This window comes from Ascaphus truei, unplaced genomic scaffold (assembly GCF_040206685.1).
Source record: "Ascaphus truei isolate aAscTru1 unplaced genomic scaffold, aAscTru1.hap1 HAP1_SCAFFOLD_315, whole genome shotgun sequence".
In the NCBI taxonomy this organism is placed as follows: domain Eukaryota; kingdom Metazoa; phylum Chordata; class Amphibia; order Anura; family Ascaphidae; genus Ascaphus; species Ascaphus truei.
In genome coordinates, this window is record NW_027456125.1 from 76,401 (window position 1) to 94,434 (window position 18,034).

The 18,034-nt window shown below is 55.7% G+C and overlaps 1 protein-coding gene across 4 annotated transcripts; it reads left to right on the forward strand.

Annotated features, from left to right (window-relative positions):
* The first annotated feature begins 364 nt into the window (after positions 1 to 364).
* On the forward strand, positions 365 to 15,734 carry LOC142483291 (glycine N-acyltransferase-like). 4 transcript variants are annotated; one of them, XM_075583385.1, is made up of 6 exons: positions 365 to 690; positions 8,532 to 8,610; positions 8,692 to 8,799; positions 9,405 to 9,531; positions 11,777 to 11,921; positions 13,505 to 15,734. In XM_075583385.1, exons 1-6 carry the CDS (start codon positions 686 to 688, stop codon positions 13,902 to 13,904), a joined length of 864 nt encoding a protein of 287 aa, XP_075439500.1. In that variant the 5' UTR covers positions 365 to 685; the 3' UTR covers positions 13,905 to 15,734. The 4 variants fall into 4 exon arrangements, with proteins under 4 accessions (XP_075439500.1, XP_075439501.1, XP_075439502.1 ...); XM_075583386.1 differs by having other exon boundaries at positions 366 to 635; XM_075583387.1 differs by lacking the exon at positions 365 to 690 and adding an exon at positions 1,357 to 1,644.
* The last annotated feature ends 2,300 nt before the right edge of the window (positions 15,735 to 18,034 follow it).

The following is an 18,034-nucleotide window of genomic DNA, read 5'->3' on the forward strand; positions in this document are numbered from 1 at the left end:
AAATAATAAATTCATATAAATATATAAAAACCATGGAGTTAGAAAGTCCAGTTTGTTCAGGGGGTGCTGCTTTTCCAAATGCTGGGAACAACCCAACGTTCCACAAGGGTACTAGAATAGAGAAAAACAAGGACAAAGCGCACACCTCATAGTGTAGTAAGTTAGTTTACTTGACAAGAAAAGATAAAAGTTGCACTTACAAAATGTCAGTGCAAAGAAAGCACTGAATATGAACACTTCTGGGGGTATCTCAGCATAGATGGCAGCTGTGTACTCCCCTTAGGGTGGTTCTGGCTGGTCAGGACACTGTGTGGGAGGGTGAGAGGCAGGCTCTGTGGAAGAAGGAGAACTCGAGGAGACGCTGATCGAGTTACACAATTCCCCCTGCTCCTCCCGATCTGCTCGTGGTGCCGGAGCTCTGAGGCCAGTGATGTCACTACGTGGGAACGCAGTGACGCATTAATACAGCGGCGCCCCACGTGGTGTGGAAGCACCTTGTACTTGGAGGAACCTACACCAGCAGGGCAGACCTGACGGACGCGTCAGTGGAGGAGGACAGGAGTACACAGACGCTATCTATGCTGAGATACCCCCAGAAGTGTTCATATTCAGTGCTTTCTTTGCACTGACATTTTGTAAGTGCAACTTTTATCTTTTCTTGTCAAGTAAACTAACTTACTACACTATGAGGTGTGTTTTTTTTCTTGTTTTTCTCTAGGCAGAAACAATAGCATCCGGCCTGTACATTTTAAACCTGCAACAGAAAGGCACTTCATCAAAAATATATGTTTCCCTTATGACAAAGTTATATGTTTAACTAGCTGAGAGACCCGGCGTTGCCCGGGATGTAATTTTGGGGGGGCGGATGACAGGGTTGGGCTTCCCCCGGGTGACTGGGTGACTGACTGAATGGGTGGGTGACTGAATGGGTGGGTGACTGGGTGAGTGGGTGGGTGGGTGACTGAGTGAGTGGGTGGGTGGGTGACTGAGTGAGTGGGTGGGTGACTGAGTGACTGGGTGGGTGTGTGGGTGGGTGACTGAGTAAGTGGGTGGGTGACTGAGTAAGTGGGTGGGTGACTGAGTGAGTGGGTGGGTGACTAAGTGAGTGGGTGGGTGACTAAGTGAGTGGGTGGGTGGGTGACTGAGTGAGTGGGTGGGTGACTGAGTGGGTGGGTGAAAGTGGGTGACTGGGTGAAAGTGTCTGGGTGGGTGTGTGGGTGACTGTGTGGGTGACTGGGTGACAGTGCGTGGGTGGGAGACGGTGGGTGACTTACCTTGACCCCGTGGCATCTGGCTGGGGCAGGAGGTGAGTTCGGGAAGCTGGCGGGGGGGGGCAAGAGTGGCAGGAGGCCTGCGCCGCGCTTACCCTCCGTCTGGGAGCCGGCGCACGTGAGGGGGAGTGCAGGAGGCCCGGGCCGCGCCCCGCTTCCCCTCCGTTCCTCGTTGTGAGCGAGGGGGGAGGAGCCTGGTGTTTGCTGCTGAGCAGGAGGGCCGCGCTTCCCCTCTCCGGGAGCCGGCGCACGTGAGGGGGAGTGCAGGAGGCCCGAGCCGTGACGCGCTTTTCCTCGTGAGCGAGGGAGGAGGAGCCTGGAGTTTGCTGCTGAGCAGGAGGGCCGTGCTTCCCCTCTCCGGGAGCGGCGCACGGTGAGGGTGATGGTGCGGCTGGGGATGTTGCGGAGCGTGGGGATTTGGGTGAGGTGGGGAGGGGGGGGGAGAGGAGGGGCACCGGGAGAGGAGTGGGGGGGTGTGTGGAAGGTGAGCTGCGGTCCAACTGACGGGGGAGAGTGAGGCCAAGCAACAGAGTGTGTGTGTGTGTGTGTGTGTGTGTGTGTTTGTCGTCACTCCGCCTCAGGCCAATGAGAGGTGCGGGGGCGGGCGGCCCAAGGGACCAATGAGATTTCCCCTAGGGACACAGGAAGATGCAGACAGGCATACAGTGCTTTCACAAATATATAATAAGATATGTATGTGCTTGGGGTGTTATACTGAGGCTGCACGCCAAAAATCAGGGTGCTGGCTTGCTCCATTCCTAAATTAGCAGTCTTAATGGAACAACTCCTGTTATTCAGCATTGCAGGTAGTGACAAGCCTGCAAAAAGGGGACAACAATGCATAGAGGGGAGAATGCTACATGGGAACAGCATATAAAATTAACCCCTTCATCCCCAATACGAAATAAGGGTAACCAGCCGAGCACACTGCCTTTTATTAATCCGCTGATTACCTCCATTTTCGCCACAGGCCCCTGTACATTTATTCTGCGTAGTAGAGCATGGATATCACAGAGTTTTAAAAACTCGGATTGGAAATAGTCGAGCGCAGAATCAGGGTCGGGAATTAAATCGATTCTGTGCCATGGGCAGTTGGTAAGGTCATCCAGAAACTGTTCTGGGTTAAAGTTTCTAAATGTTCTAGTGAGGAGAACTTTAGGGCTTGAATGGGGCGGTTTAATTTTCCTTACACAGTACACTATTGCATGGTCACTGAAAATGACAGGAAGGATGCCACAGGATTGGATTCTGCTGGGGTTTGAGGAGAGAATCCAGTCTAGCAAGGAATGGTTGTGAGATTTCAGGTTTATCCGTGTGGGTTGGGAAATGAGTTGCGATAGGTTAAGCGATTTAATTTGTGTGTGGATTTTGTGGTTTTTAGGGTCAAGCCAGTTGAAGTTGAAATCCCCAAGAACTAGCAGCTCACTCTTCTCATTCAGAGAGGAAATGGAGCCAAGAAACTGGGTGATATCAGCCAGGGATTGTAGAGGGGCTTTAGGGGGGCGGTAGATGCCAGCAATCAGGACGGGCTTAGAAAAGGGGAGGCATATTCTGCCAACTATGATTTCAAAAGAGGGCGGGCTTGGGCGGCAATGTAACAGTGTAAATTGTAATGTGTCTGCAATATAAAATAACACCCCTCCTCCTCTCTTTGACCTATCTCTCCTAAAAATGGAGTATCCCTGAATAGCGATATTAGCATCAGGGGTTTTAGGGGTTAGCCATGTTTCTGTGAGAACGATGGCTTTGGGTTTCTGCATAAGGCACCATGCTCTTAGTCCGTCCAGTTTGGGCAGCAGGCTCCGGATATTTATACGGGCGACAGATAGACTTTTTGGAATTTTAAGGGGGTATTCTCAGTTGTATGGGACAGAGTTGAAAAGGGAGAGCCTGGGTTAATTTCAATATCACCTGCTAAAGAGGGAGGACAGTGACCTGGGGCGACTCGCCCTACACCCCAAGTTACTCATCAACAAGAATGGTGCAATGCTCTGGAATAGTTAACGGCGTGACTTATTAACACACGGCTCTCTGGGGACCTTACTCACTAATAACGGTCTTCATTACACGCGAGCGATCGCACGCTGCAGGGTATTCCTCCCCGGCCTTCAGGGAAGGGGGCGGGGGGCGGCTTTCTCTTGGAAAGAGGAGACTGCAGCCAGGTGAAGGGGGGGCAGTACATGGTGTGAGGGGGGGCATTACATGGTGTGTAAGGGGGGGGGGGGCAGTACATGGTGTGTGAGGGGGTGCAGTACATGGTGTGAGGGGGAGCAGTACATGGTGTGTGAGGGGGGCAGTACATGGTGTGTGTGGGGGGGGGCAGTACATGGTGTGTTAGGGGGGCAGTACATGGTGTGTGTGGGGGGGGCAGTACATGGTGTGTAAGGGGGGGGCAGTACATGGTGTGAGGGGGGGGCAGTACATGTTGTGTGTGGGGGGGGCAGTACATGGTGTGTAAGGGGGGGGGCAGTACATGGTGTGTGAGGGGATGCAGTACATGGTGTGTGAGGGGGGGGCAGTACATGGTGTGTGAGGGGGGGGGCAGTACATGGTGTGTGAGGGGGGGGCAGTACATGGTGTGTGAGGGGGGGCAGTACATGGTGTGTGAGGGGGGGGCAGTACATGGTGTGTGAGGGGGGGCAGTACATGGTGTGTGAGGGGGGGGGGGGCAGTACATGTGTGTGAGGGGGGGGCAGTACATGGTGTGTGAGGGGGGGCAGTACATGGTGTGTGAGGGGGGGGCAGTACATGGTGTGTGAGGGGGGCAGTACATGGTGTGTGAGGGGGGGGCAGTACATGGTGTGTGAGGGGGGGGCAGTACATGGTGTGTGAGGGGGGGCAGTACATGGTGTGTGAGGGGGGGCAGTACATGGTGTGTGAGGGGGAGGCAGTACATGGTGTGTTAGGGGGAGGCAGTACATGGTGTGTGAGGGGGGGGGCAGTACATTGTGTGTGAGGGGGGGGAGCAGTACATGGTGTGTGAAGGGGGGGCAATACATTGTATGTGAGGAGGGGCAGTACATGCTGTGTGAGGGGGGCAGTAAATGGTGTGTGAGGGGGGGCAGTACATGGTGTGTGAGGGGGGGGGCAGTACATGGTGTGTGAGGGGGGCAGTACATTGTGTGTGAGGGGGGGGAGCAGTACATGGTGTGTGAGGGGGAGGCAGTACATGGTGTGTTAGGGGGAGGCAGTACATGGTGTGTTAGGGGGAGGCAGTACATGGTGTGTGAGGGGGGGGAGCAGTACATGGTGTGTGAGGGGGAGGCAGTACATGGTGTGTGAGGGGGAGGCAGTACATGGTGTGTGAGGGGGGGGCAGTACATTGTGTGTGAGGGGGGGAGCAGTACATGGTGTGTGAAGGGGGGGCAATACATTGTATGTGAGGGGGGGCAGTACATGGTGTGTGAGGGGGGGGCAGTACATGGTGTGTGAGGGGGGGCAGTACATGGTGTGTGAGGGGGGGCAGTACATGGTGTGTGAGGGGGGGCAGTACATGGTGTGTGATGGGGAGGCAGTACATGGTGTGTGAGGGGGAGGCAGTACATGGTGTGTGAGGGGGGGCAGTACATGGTGTGGGGGGGGCAGTACATGGTGTGTGAGGGGGGAGCAGTACATTGTGTGTGAGGGGGGAGCAGTCCATGGTGTGTGAAGGGGGGGGGCAATACATTGTATGTGAGGGGGGGCAGTACATGGTGTGTGAGGGGGGGGCAGTACATGGTGTGTGAGGGGGGAGCAGTCCATGGTGTGTGAAGGGGGGGGGGCAATACATTGTATGTGAGGGGGGCAGTACATGGTGTGTGAGGGGGAGGCAGTACATGGTGTGTGAGGGGGGGGCAGTACATGGTGTGTGAGGGGGGGCAGTACATGGTGTGTGAGGGGGGGGCAGTACATGGTGTGTGAGGGGGGGCAGTACATGGTGTGTGAGGGGGGGCAGTACATGGTGTGTGAGGGGGGGCAGTACATGGTGTGTGAGGGGGGGGGCAGTACATGGTGTGTGAGGGGGGAAGCAGTACATGGTGTGTGAGGGGAGGCAGTACATGGTGTGTGAGGGGGGAAGCAGTACATGGTGTGTGAGGGGGGGGGCAGTACATGGTGTGTGAGGGGGGGCAGTACATGGTGTGTGAGGAGGGGGGCAGTACATGGTGTGTGAGGGGGGGCAGTACATGGTGTGTGAGGGGGGGGGGGCAGTACATGGTGTGTGAGGGGGAGGCAGTACATGGTGTGTGAGGGGGGGCAGTACATGGTGTGTGAGGGGGGGGGCAGTACATGGTGTGTGAGGGGGGGCAGTACATGGTGTGTGAGGGGGGGGGGCAGTACATGGTGTGTGAGGGGGGGCAGTACATGGTGTGTGAGGGGGGGGGGCAGTACATGGTGTGTGAGGGGGGGCAGTACATGGTGTGTGAGGGGAGGCAGTACATGGTGTGTGAGGGGGGCAGTACATGGTGTGTGAGGGGGGGGGGCAGCACATGATGTGTGAGGGGGGGCAGTACATGGTGTGTGAGGGGGGGGGGCAGTACATGGTGTGTGAGGGGGGGGGCAGTACATGGTGTGTGAGGGGGGGGGGCAGTACATGGTGTGTGAGGGAGGCAGTACATGGTGTGTGAGGGGGAGGCAGTACATGGTGTGTGAGGGGGGGCAGTACATGGTGTGTGAGGGGGGGCAGTACATGGTGTGTGAGGGGGGGTAGTACATGGTGTGTGAGGGGGGGCAGTACATGGTGTGTGAGGGGGAGCAGTATATGGTGTGTGAGGGGGGGCAGTACATGGTGTGTGAGGGGGGCAGTACATGGTGTGTGAGGGGGGGGGCAGTACATGGTGTGTGAAGGGGGGGCAGTATATGGTGTGTGAGGGGGGCAGTAAATGGTGTGCGATGGGGGGCAGTACATGGTGTGTGAGGGGGGGCAGTACATGGTGTGTGAAGGGGGGGGCAGTACATGGTGTGTGAAGGGGGGGGCAGTACATGGTGTGTGAGGGGGGGCAGTACATGGTGTGTGAGGGGGGGCAGTACATGGTGTGTGAAGGGGGGGGACAATACATTGTATGTGAGGGGGGGCAGTACATGGTGTGTGAGGGGGAGGCAGTACATGGTGTGTGAGGGGGGGCAGTACATGGTGTGTGAGGGGGAGGCAGTACATGGTGTGTGAGGGGGGACAGTACATGGTGTGTGAGCGGGGGGGGGCAGTACATGGTGTGTGAGGGGGGGGCAGTACATGGTTTGTGAGGGGGGGGGGAAGCAGTACATGGTGTGTGAGGGGGGGGCAGTACATGGTGTGTGAGGGGGGGCAGTACATGGTGTGTGAGGGGGGGGCAGTACATGGTGTGTGAGGGGGGGCAGTACATGGTTTGTGAGGGGGGGGAAAGCAGTACATGGTGTGTGAGGGGGGGCAGTACATGGTGTGTGAGGGGGGGCAGTACATGGTGTGTGAGCGGGGGGGGCAGTACATGGTGTGTGAGGGGGGGCAGTACATGGTTTGTGAGGGGGGGGAAGCAGTACATGGTGTGTGAGGGGGGCAGTACATGGTGTGCGAGGGGGAGGCAGTACATGGTGTGTGAGGGGGGGGCAGTACATGGTGTGGGAGGGGGGACAGTACATGGTGTGTGAGGGGGAGGCAGTACATGGTGTGTGAGGGGGGGTGGCAGTACATGATGTGTGAGGGGGGCAGTACATGGTGTGTGAGGGGGGAGCAGTACATGGTGTGTGAGGGGGGGCAGTACATGGTGTGTGAGGGGGCAGTACATGGTGTGTGAGGGGGAGGCAGTACATGGTGTGTGAGGGGGGGCAGTACATGGTGTGTGAGGGGGGGGCAGTACATGGTGTGCGATGGGGGGCAGTACATGGTGTGTGAGGGGGGAAGCAGTACATGGTGTGTGAGGGGGAGCAGTACATGGTGTGTGAGGGGGGGCAGTACATGGTGTGTGAGGGGGGGGGCAGTACATGGTGTGTGAGGGGGGGCAGTACATGGTGTGTGAGGGGGGGGAGCAGTACATGGTGTGTGAGGGGGCAGTACATGGTTTGTGAGGGGGGGAAGCAGTACATTGTGTGTGAGGGGGGGCAGTACATTGTGTGTGAGGGGGGGCAGTACATGGTGTGTGAGGGGGGGGGGGGCAGTACATTGTATGTGAGGGGGTGGGCAGTACATGGTGTGTGAGGGGGGGCAGTACATGGTGTGTGAGGGGGGGGGGCAGTACATTGTATGTGAGGGGGGGGCAGTACATGGTGTGCGATGGGGAGCAGTACATGGTGTGTGAGGGGGGAAGCAGTACATGGTGTGTGAGGGGGAGCAGTACATGGTGTGTGAGGGGGGGCAGTACATGGTGTGTGAGGGGGGGGCAGTACATGGTGTGTGAGGGGGGGGCAGTACATGGTGTGTGAGGGGGGGCAGTACATGGTGTGTGAGGGGGGGCAGTACATGGTTTGTGAGGGGGGGAAGCAGTACATTGTGTGTGAGGGGGGGCAGTACATTGTGTGTGAGGGGGGGCAGTACATGGTGTGTGAGGGGGGGGCAGTACATTGTATGTGAGGGGGGGGGGCAGTACATGGTGTGTGAGGGGGGGCAGTACATGGTGTGTGAGGGGGGGGCAGTACATGGTGTGTGAGGGGGGGCAGTACATGGTGTGTGAGGGGGGGCAGTACATTGTGTGTGAGGGGGGAAGCAGTACATTGTGTGTGAGGGGGGGGGCAGTACATGGTGTGTGAGGGGGGGCAGTACATGGTGTGTGAGGGGGGGCAGTACATTGTGTGTGAGGGGGGAAGCAGTACATTGTGTGTGAGGGGGGGCAGTACATGGTGTGTGAGGGGGGGGACAGTACATGGTGTGTGAGGGGGGGGCAGTACATGGTGTGTGAGAGGGGGGCAGTACATTGTGTGTGAGGGGGGGCAGTACATGGTGTGTGAGGTAGGAGATTTAAGAGTCAGTTTATGGGGTCTCTGGGAGGCTGGCGTTACTGCTTCAAGGTCCTTCTGATTGCGTGGGGTGGGAGATGTGCGGGGGAAGGGTCAGGGGGGTATTAGGTCAGATAAGGTATTAGAGCAGGGGCGGGCAACTCCAGTCCTCAAGGGCCACCAACAGGTCAGGTTTTCAGAATGTCCCATCTTCAGCACAGGGGGGCTCAATCAGTCCCTGCTTCAACACGTCTTTGACTGAGCCTGTGACTGAGCCACCTGTGCTGAAGCTGGGATATCCTGAAAACCTGCCCTGTTGGTTGCCCTTGAGGACTCCCCTGTATTAGAGGGTAATTTTCACACCTCTTCTCCCCCTAGGATGCCTCTTCTAACATGCAGCACACAGCTAGCCGCCCTGCAGAGGGCGCTGGCCCGCAACTTCCCCGAGTCCCTGAAGGTAAGGTGCAGACTGAGACGCTGACCTCTGACCTCTGACCTCTCTGGCCCAGCTGAGCTCTCTTCCGCTCCTGACCCGCAGGTGTATGGGGCTCTGCATTATGTGACCCGGGATAACCCCTTCAGGCTGCAGGTCGTGGTGGATCGGTGGCCAGACTTCTCCTCCGTCATATGTCGCCCCCCGCAGGAGGTGAGCGGAACAGACCTGGAATAACCCCAAATAAGAATCTCTCAGAAGCGGGGATCAAAAGCACCTCGCTGTCTCTCATGTCTGTCTCTGAGATTGCTCTGGATGTCACTTTGTAATGCCTCTGTCTCTTCCCTTTTATCTCCCCTCTCTCGTATCGTTCTCTCCTCCCCATCCTTCCTTCCTCCCCTCTCTTCCTCCGCTCTCACTCCCCGCTCTCACTCCCTTCTCCCCCTCCCTCTCCTTCTCTCCCTCCCCCTCCCCATCCCCCTCTCTCTCTCCCCCCCGCTCCCTCTCCCCCCCCTCCCTCTCCCCCTCCCCCCCCTCCTTCTCCCCCTCCCCCCCCTCCTCTCCCCCCTCCCCCCCTCCCACTCCCCCCTCCCCCCTCCCACTCCCCCTCTCTCTCCCCCTCCCCTCCCACTCCCCCTCTCTCTCCCCCCCTCCCTCTCCGCCTCTCTCTCTCCCCCCTCCCCCTCCCTCTCCCCCCTCCCTCTCTCCCCCTCTCCCTCCTCCTCTCCCTCTCCTTCCTCTCTCCCCCTCCCTCTCCCCCTCCCCTCCTTTATTTGTCTGTCTTGTACGCTGCTCATCGCTTATACCTCTCTTCCCAGGAAAGGATCGACCCCTTGGACCACTACACCAACACGTACTTCCTGTTCAGCAGGGACCCCCGCAGCCTGAGCCAGATGTTGCAAGACCCCCAAACTGTAGACTGGACCCAGAAGTTACAGATACAGGGTGAGGGGAAGAGATAAGGGGAGAGGAGCTGGTAACTGCCGCCTATGAGTTTGTAAACTCGCCCCCCCATAGCTTCTCACCGTGGGCCCCTCCACCTTCTCTCCGTGCCCCCCCCAGCTTCTCTACACCCCCCAGTTTCTCACCGTGGGCCCTCCACCTTCTCTCTGTGCCCCCCCCCCCAGCTTCTCTACACCCCCCTCTCGCCGTGGCCCCTCTAGCTTCTCTACACCACCCCAGCTTCACGCCGTGGCCCCCCCAGATTCTCTACACCCCCCAACTTCACATCGCGGACTCCCCCCCCCAGCTTCTCTACACCTCCCTGCCTCTCTCTGTGGCCCTCCTCCCAGCTTCTCTACACCCCACCGCCTGTCTCCGTGCCCCCCCTCATGCAGGTAAGAGGTTGCCCTGGGGGGAGGGTGGGATTTACTCATTCAGATAAGAGGTCGAACAGGGGGGAGGGCTTAACTCATGCAGGTAAGAGGTGAGGGGGAGGCAGGGTGTTGGGGTGTATAGGGGGGTATAACGGCAGTGAGGGGCAGCAGGATGTTGGGGTATATAGGGAGGGGTATAACAGGGCAGTGAGGGGACAGCAGGATGTTGGGGTGCATAGGACGGGGTATAACAGGGCAGTGAGGGGACAGCAGGGTGTTGGGGTGGATAGGACGGGGTATAACAAGGCAGTGAGGGGGCAGCAGGATGTTGGGGTATATAGGACGGGGTATAACAGGGCAGTGAGGGGGCAGCAGGATGTTGGGGTATATAGGACGGGGTATAACAGGGCAGTGAGGGGGCAGCAGGGTGTTGGGGTATATAGGACGGGGTATAACAGGGCAGTGAGGGGGCAGCAGGGGATAGGGGTGTATAGGACGGGGTATAACAGGGCAGTGAGGGGGCAGCAGGATGTTGGGGTGTATAGGACGAGGTATAACAGGGCAGTGAGGGGACAGCAGGGTGTTGGGGTGTATAGGACGGGGTATAACAGGGCAGTGAGGGGGCAGCAGGATGTTGGGGTGTATAGGACGGGGTATAACAGGGCAGTGAGGAGGCAGCAGGGTGTTGGGGTGTATAGGACGGGGTATAACAGGGCAGTGAGGGGGCAGCAGGATGTTGGGGTGTATAGGGAGGGGTATAACAGGGCAGTGAGGGGGCAGCAGGGTGTTGGGGTGTATAGGGAGGGGTATAACAGGGCAGTGAGGGGGCAGCAGGGGATAGGGGTGTATAGGACGGGGTATAACAGGGCAGTGAGGGGGCAGCAGGGTGTTGGGGTATATAGGGAGGGGTATAACAGGGCAGTGAGGGGGCAGCAGGAGGTTGGGATTTATAGGACGGGGTATAGCAGGGCAGTGAGGGGGCAGCAGAGTGGTGGGGTGGATAGGACGGGGTATAACAGGGCAGTGAGGGGGCAGCAGGAGGTTGGGGTGTATAGGACGGGGTATAACAGGGCAGTGAGGGACAGCAGGATGTTGGGGTATATAGGGAGGGGTATAACAGGGCAGTGAGGGGGCAGCAGGATGTTGGGGTGTATAGGATGAGGTATAACAGGGCAGTGAGGGGGCAGCAGGGTTTTGGGGTGTATAGGACGGGGTATAACAGGGCAGTGAGGGGACAGCAGGATGTTGGGGTGTATAGGACGGGGTATAACAGGGCAGTGAGGGGGCAGCAGGATGTTGGGGTGTATAGGATGGGTATAACAGGGCAGTGAGGGGGCAGCAGGGTTTTGGGGTGTATAGGACGGGGTATAACAGGGCAGTGAGGGGACAGCAGGATGTGGGGTGTATAGGACGGGGTATAACAGGCAGTGAGGGGGCAGCAGGATGTTGGGGTGTATAGGACGGGGTATAACAGGGCAGTGAGGGGGGCAGCAGGGTGTTGGGTTGGATAGGACGGGGTATAACAGGGCAGTGAGGGGGCAGCAGGATGTTGGGGTGTATAGGACGGGGTATAACTGGGCAGTGAGGGGGCAGCAGGATGTTGGGGTGTATAGGACGGGGTATAACAGGGCAGAGACGCCATTTTTAAATGCCTCAGCCACCGGACATCTGGCCCGCCTGCCAATGGCGTCTCTGGCCCGGTGGCGAGATGTCCTTGCCTCGAAGTGCGTAGCGGTGGATCGCCGGTGCCGACTTGGAGCGTATAACTGGGCAGTGAGGGGAGAGATGGTTACATTCCAAAGCGCCCGATGCGTTCCGCTGTGAAGTTTCTCTATAATCATCGCACTTTCATCCTGCCCCCCCCCCCCCCTCAGGGTGCCAGCCAGCGCTGGAGGCGGTGCTTAGTGATGTCAGCGCCAAGCGTGGAAGCAGCATACGGACCACCAGCAACCGTCTGTATGTAATGGAGGACATCCAAAGCACGGGGGGGCCCGAGAGCAAGCAGTCCTGCACTGCAAGGTAATCTCTCCCCCCCACCCCCGTCTCTCCCCCCCACTCCCGTCTCTCCTCCCCCCTGACCCCACACACATCCTGCCCTGCAGCCCTCTCTGCTATTCCTGCGCGTCTGTGTCTGATTGACGTCACATGACCCCACAAAGTCATTTGACGCCAGAGCCATGTAGGGAGAGGGGTGCTAGCCGGAGGGGAGATGGGGCGCATGTTGAAACTTTGTGCACCCCTGCTCTACGGTCTCCTGTTCCCCAGCGCACCTCTCTCCCTGTTCCCCAGCGCGCCTCTCTCCCTGTTCCCCAGCGCGCATCTCTCCCTGTTCCCCAGCGCGCATCTCTCCCTGTTCCCCAGCGCGCCTCTCTCCCTGTTCCCCAGCGCGCCTCTCTCCCTGTTCCCCAGCGCGCCTCTCTCCCTGTTCCCCAGTGTACCTCTTCCTGTTCCTCAGCGCGCCTCTCTCCCTGTTCCCCAGTGCACCTCTTCCTGTTCCTCAGCGCACCTCTCTCCCTGTTCCCCAGCGCCTCTCCCTGTTCCCCCGCGCCTCTCCCTGTTCCCCAGTGCACCTCTTCCTGTTCCCCAGCGCCTCTCTCCCTGTTCCCCAGCGCGCCTCTCTCCCTGTTCCCCAGCGCGCCCTCTCTTCCTGTTCCTCAGCGCGCCTCTCTCCCTGTTCCCCAGTGCACCTCTTCCTGTTCCTCAGCGCACCTCTCTCCCTGTTCCCCAGCGCCTCTCTCCCTGTTCCCCCGCGCCTCTCTCCCTGTTCCCCAGCGCGCCTCTCTCCCTGTTCCCCAGCGCGCCTTTCTCCCTGTTCCCCAGCGCACCTCTCTCCCTGTTCCCAAGCGCACCTCTCTCCCTGTTCCCCAGTGCACCTATCTTCCTGTTCCCCCGCGCACCTCTCTCCCTGTTCCCCCGCACCTCTCCCTGTTCCCCAGCGCGCCTCTCTCCCTGTTCCCCAGCGCGCCTCTCTCCCTGTTCCCCAGCGCACCTCTCTCCCTGTTCCCAGCGCGCCTCTCTCCCTGTTCCACAGCGCACCTCTCTCCCTGTTCCACAGCGCACCTCTCTCCCTGTTCCCCAGCGCACCTCTCTCCCTGTTCCCCCACGCACCTCTCTCCTGTTCCCCCGCGCGCCTCTCCCTGTTCCCCCGCGCCTCTCTCCCTGTTCCCCAGCGCCTCTCTCCCTGTTCCCCAGCGCCTCTCTCCTTGTTCCCCAGCGCGCCTCTCTCCCTGTTCCCCAGCGCGCCTCTCTCCCTGTTCCCCAGCGCGCCTCTCTCCCTGTTCCTATCCTTCTGGTGTTTTACGGTTGTCCTGACATAGATCTTCCCATGATTTGTCGACCACAAAACATCTCTCATTTTCCACTGGATTCGCTTCTCTCTAAAAATCCCCAGCGCCTCCTGACCTCTGACTCTTCTCCCCCCATCTCTCCTCCCGTCGTCTCTATTCCCTCCCACCCCCATCTCTCCTCCATCCCCCCGTGTCTCCTACCTCCGTCTCTCATCCCTACCCCCTCCGTCTCTCGTCCCTCCCCCCCTCTGTCTTTCCGCCCTCCCCCCTCACAGTCTCTCCTCCCCTCTCGGTCTCTCCTCCCACCCCCCACAGCTCGGCAGAATTGCAGTTCTCCTCCCTGTCCCCCCATGAAGCCTCCATCGTTAACACGTTCTGGGGGTTTGGCGGTAACGAGCGCAGCCTGCGTTACTTGGAACGCTGTATCCGGAGTTTCCCCACCCTCTGCGCGCGGGAAAGAAGTGGAGGGCCGCCGGTCGCCTGGGCGCTGAGCGAGCAGTCTGCAGAGTTACGTATGGGTTACACGCTCCCCGACTTCCGGAGACGGAGACTCTTCCGCAAGCTCATAGCCACGTTGGGGGCCACATTACATAAGAGGGGGGCTCCTATGTACTGTCACGTGGCCTTTGACAATATGTTCAGCCACGCGGCCACCCTGGGGGCAGGATTCAGGCTGGGGGGCAGATGGGAACAGTGGGAGGTGCAGCCTCTCTGAGATCACTGTCCCTAACACCAGATACCCCTCAATCTGCGGCCCCCATACTGTTCCTGCGCTGACCCCCACACACATCCTGCCCTGTGGACCTCTGCTATTCCTGCGCTGACCCCCCACACACATCCTGCCGTGCGGCCCACTGCTATTCCTGCGCTGACCCCCACACACATCCTGCCGTGCGGCCTCTCTGCTATTCCTGCACTGACCCCCACACACATCCTGCCGTGTGACCCTCTGCTATTCCTGCGCTGACCCCCACACACAGCCTGCCCTGCTGGACCCTCTTCTTTTCATGTGCTGACCCCCACACACATCCTGCCCTGTGGATTCCTGTGCTGACCCCCACACATCCTGCCCTGTGGCCCTCTGCCATTCCTGCACACACGGATCCTGGACTTTCCAGGTACAGACGTCCAGCTTTGGCTGCCAGTTGTGGTCACTCATGTTATCTTTCCCAAAAATTACACCTAAAATCTTAATGTCATCTTGTGGTTCAGGATATCCACCAGCTACCTGGAAATCAGGGTCAGGAGACCCTGCCCAACAGGAGACACATTTCTCATGGTTTGACACCGCTCCATATTCATCAATCAAAGTTCTTGCTTCTTTCACTTCCTCAGAGTTTGTTACACATATTGTTACATCGTCTGCGTAAGCAAGACATTGTATATTTCCATGAGAAGGGACTGGTAACAAAAACCCTTTTTTGTTTAGATTCCCCTCCAAAAGTCTGAAACAAGGATCGCTCTCAAAAACATATAGTAGGGGACTTAAAGGACATCCTTGTCTGACGCCTGATTTTTTTATTGAACCTCTCTCTTGCCACATATTCACTAGTGGGGTTCCTGATGCTCCATTATACAAAGTCTTAACCCAAATATAAACTTATTGGGAATCCTATAGCTTTTTAGAACACAAAATAGAAACGTATGATTATCTGTATCAAAGGCTTTGCTTTGATCAATACTTAGTACATAGCCCTTCATAGCATCCATCCTGCTGCATTTCTCTTACCAATAACCGATTATTCAATGTCTTTCTCACTAATCAGTGTCTCTGACACACAACTTAACCTAATAAATACAATCTTAGCTAAAATCTTGTAGTCCACGTTTAATAACGCTGCGGGTCTCCAATTTTTAAACAATAATGTTTACTCCCCTTTTTATGTGCTGATACTACTACGGATTCCTGCTGGGAGCTTGGGACATGGAACTGTAAAGCTGAGCTAGAAGCGACACTGAAACATCCTTGAAGTATTTATAAAACTCCGCTGTGAGTCCGTCTGACCCAGGAGTTTCCTTTCATTGTAAAGATGCTATGGCATCGCCTGGCTCGGAGTAACTGATGGGTCTTACAGGGCTGCGCTTATAGTGCCGGCGACGTCAGGCTGCGCTTATAGTGCCGGCGACGTCAGGCTGCGCTTATAGTGCCGGCGACGTCAGGCTGCGCTTATAGTGCCGGCGACGTCAGGCTGCGCTTATAGTGCCGGCGACGTCAAGCTGCGGTCGCTGGGCAAATCAAATTGAGATGACTTCCAGCGATCGCGACCAAGCCGTCTAGTATAGGTACGCCCAGCCTCCTCTAGAAACAGCCTTTTATCCATCCTTAAGGTTTGCATCTCTACACTTTATTGGAAAAACTTCATCATATGACAACTTTCCATGTTTCCCTGACCGGTCCTGATTACGTGTTCCCTGACCGGTCCTGATTACGTGTTGCACAAAGGAAATCTCCAGCTAATAGCACTGTTTTTCATGTAACTAAATATTGTTTTATTTGCTGAAATAAAGTTTCCTCATACACATTTTGGGGGTTTATAACCATTAATTACCCTATAATGTCTTTTGTCAAAAACAATGTCAATTAATAGACACCGACCTGGTGACATTCAAACTAATTTTGTGCACTGAAAATGTGCATCGAAAATAATAGTGCAGCTGTGGTAGCCCATGTGGCTAGTGGACTTGCCACCCCTGGAATCGCCGCACTCCTTGCCTCATGGGGAGGGGGGGCGACCCTGGATGAAAGGGTCTGGCTGCTTGAAGCTGCACAAGAGACAGCAGCCCCGCGCTCCCACCTTGTTAACGGGGAGCAAGCCGCCCCCCGAGGGGACCACCACAGCTCCGGGAAATTCGTGGATGGCACGGGCAAAATTCACGGGGTTTTTGAGGAACTTTGAGGCCCAGTGTCACAGATACCGGGGGCCAGAATGGGACTGGGTTTTATGGCCTGACCCGTTATTGTCCTGCGTGGCCAAGGAGACAGTCCAGGAAATCCCCGCCGAGGATGGCAAGGACTATGGACATGTAAAAGCCCTATACATAAAAACACACAAAGGGAGAAAACAAAAACTAAATTAGTAACAAAATATATACTTTATATGTCAATAATTGAAACATAGCACTCACATTAAAAGAGGTAGTTACATAGTTACATTATATAGTTACATAGTAGAAAAAAGACGTACGTCCATCAAGTTCAACCTATGCTAAATTTAGACAACAGATACTTTATCCTATATCTATACTTACTTATTGACCCAGAGGAAGGAAAACAAAAAACCCCATTAAGGGGAAAAATGTATTCCTTCCTGACTGCAAGAATTGTCAATCAGATTAATCCCTGGATCAACATCCTTCCCATGTATACTTATTTGGTATATCCCTGTATACCTTTCCTATCTTAAAAAAAAGATGTCTAACCTTTTTTTGAACAGATCTATTGTATCTGCCATCACAGTCTCCATGGGTAATGAATTGCACATTTTAACTGCCCTTACTGTAAAGAACCCTTTCCTTTGTTGCTGGTGAAATCTCCTTTCCTCCAACCTTAAGGGATGGCACCGAGTCCTTTGTACTGCCCGTGGGATGAATAGTTCTTTTGAAAGCTCCTTGTATTGTCCCTGAATATATTTGTATATAGTTATCATATCCCCTCTTAGACGCCTCTTTTCTAATGTAAATAAATCTAATTTAGCCTGCCTCTGCACATAAGTTAGATTGTCCATCCCTTTTATTCATTTGGTGACTCTTCTCTGCACTCTCTCTAGTTCCATAATGTCTTTTCTTAGGATTGGTGCCCAAAATTGTACTCCATATTCAAGGTGTGGTCTTACTAATGCTTTGTAAAGGGGCATAATTATGTTTACTTCCCTTCCATCCATTGCCCGTTTAATGCAAGATAAGATCTTGTTTGCCTTTGCAGCTACTGCCTGACTTTGGGCACTATTGCTAAGCCTGCTGTCTACAAGCACTCCTAAATCCTTCTCCATCAAGGATTCCCCCAATTTATCTCCATTTAATTTGTAATTCGCCTTTTTATTCTTGCATCCCAAATGCATAACCTTACATTTATCTATATTAAACCTCATCTGCCATTTACCTGCCCACGTTTCCAGTCTCTCCAAGTCCTTCTGGGGAGAAATTACATCCTGCTTTGATTCTATTACCTTACACAATTTAGTATCATCAGCAAAGATGGAGACTATGGGGGCTGTGCACTAAGCTCAATGCTTTTGCGTCCGACTGAAATAAAAAAAGCACGTCCGTTAAAAAGTGAGTCCGGAGACGCGATTCACTAAGGCCTTGAGCCCATTTTCTAACGTACGTGCTCAAAACAGCCACAGCGTATGTGTTGCTTTTTTCCCCCCTGCTAGCGTTCTGAAACTTCACGTACGCTAGCTGATAGAAAAAAAGCCGTCTGTAACATTTGCATGGAGATTCTGTATTTCCATGCAAGGCTGTTACAGGCGATCGTACACTAAAAAAAAAAAAATTTTACCAATCTTTTTCGTTTATTGGGAACTTGCAATAGAAGATACAAAGAGTAACAACAATATAGGCTTGGGAATGAAGTCAGAGGCACATGACCGCAGGCTGGTACAAGACAATGCAATCAACCATTTTCAGTTTTAAGGTAGATAGAGGGGGAGACGAGGGACGGGGGATAGACGGGAACGACAGGGAGAGAAGAGCGGAGGGAGGGGGGTTCGAGGTAAAAGGCAGTTCGGAGGTCTCCAATCGCCCTCCCCTAGAGGGGGGTCAATTTGAGGCTAGGATCTGTAGGAGCGGTGGGGCTCCGGAGGTTTTATAGAACTGGGGCATTTTCTGCTTTAACATGGCTGTAAG

Excerpts from the sequence above, each read along its gene's own strand:
- LOC142483291 (XM_075583385.1), top strand. Across the intron at positions 9,532-11,776 it reads CCAGAAGTTACAGATACAGG|GGTGCCAGCCAGCGCTGGAG; the intron begins GTGAGGGGAAGA and ends CCCCCCCCTCAG. Across the intron at positions 11,922-13,504 it reads AAGCAGTCCTGCACTGCAAG|CTCGGCAGAATTGCAGTTCT; the intron begins GTAATCTCTCCC and ends CACCCCCCACAG.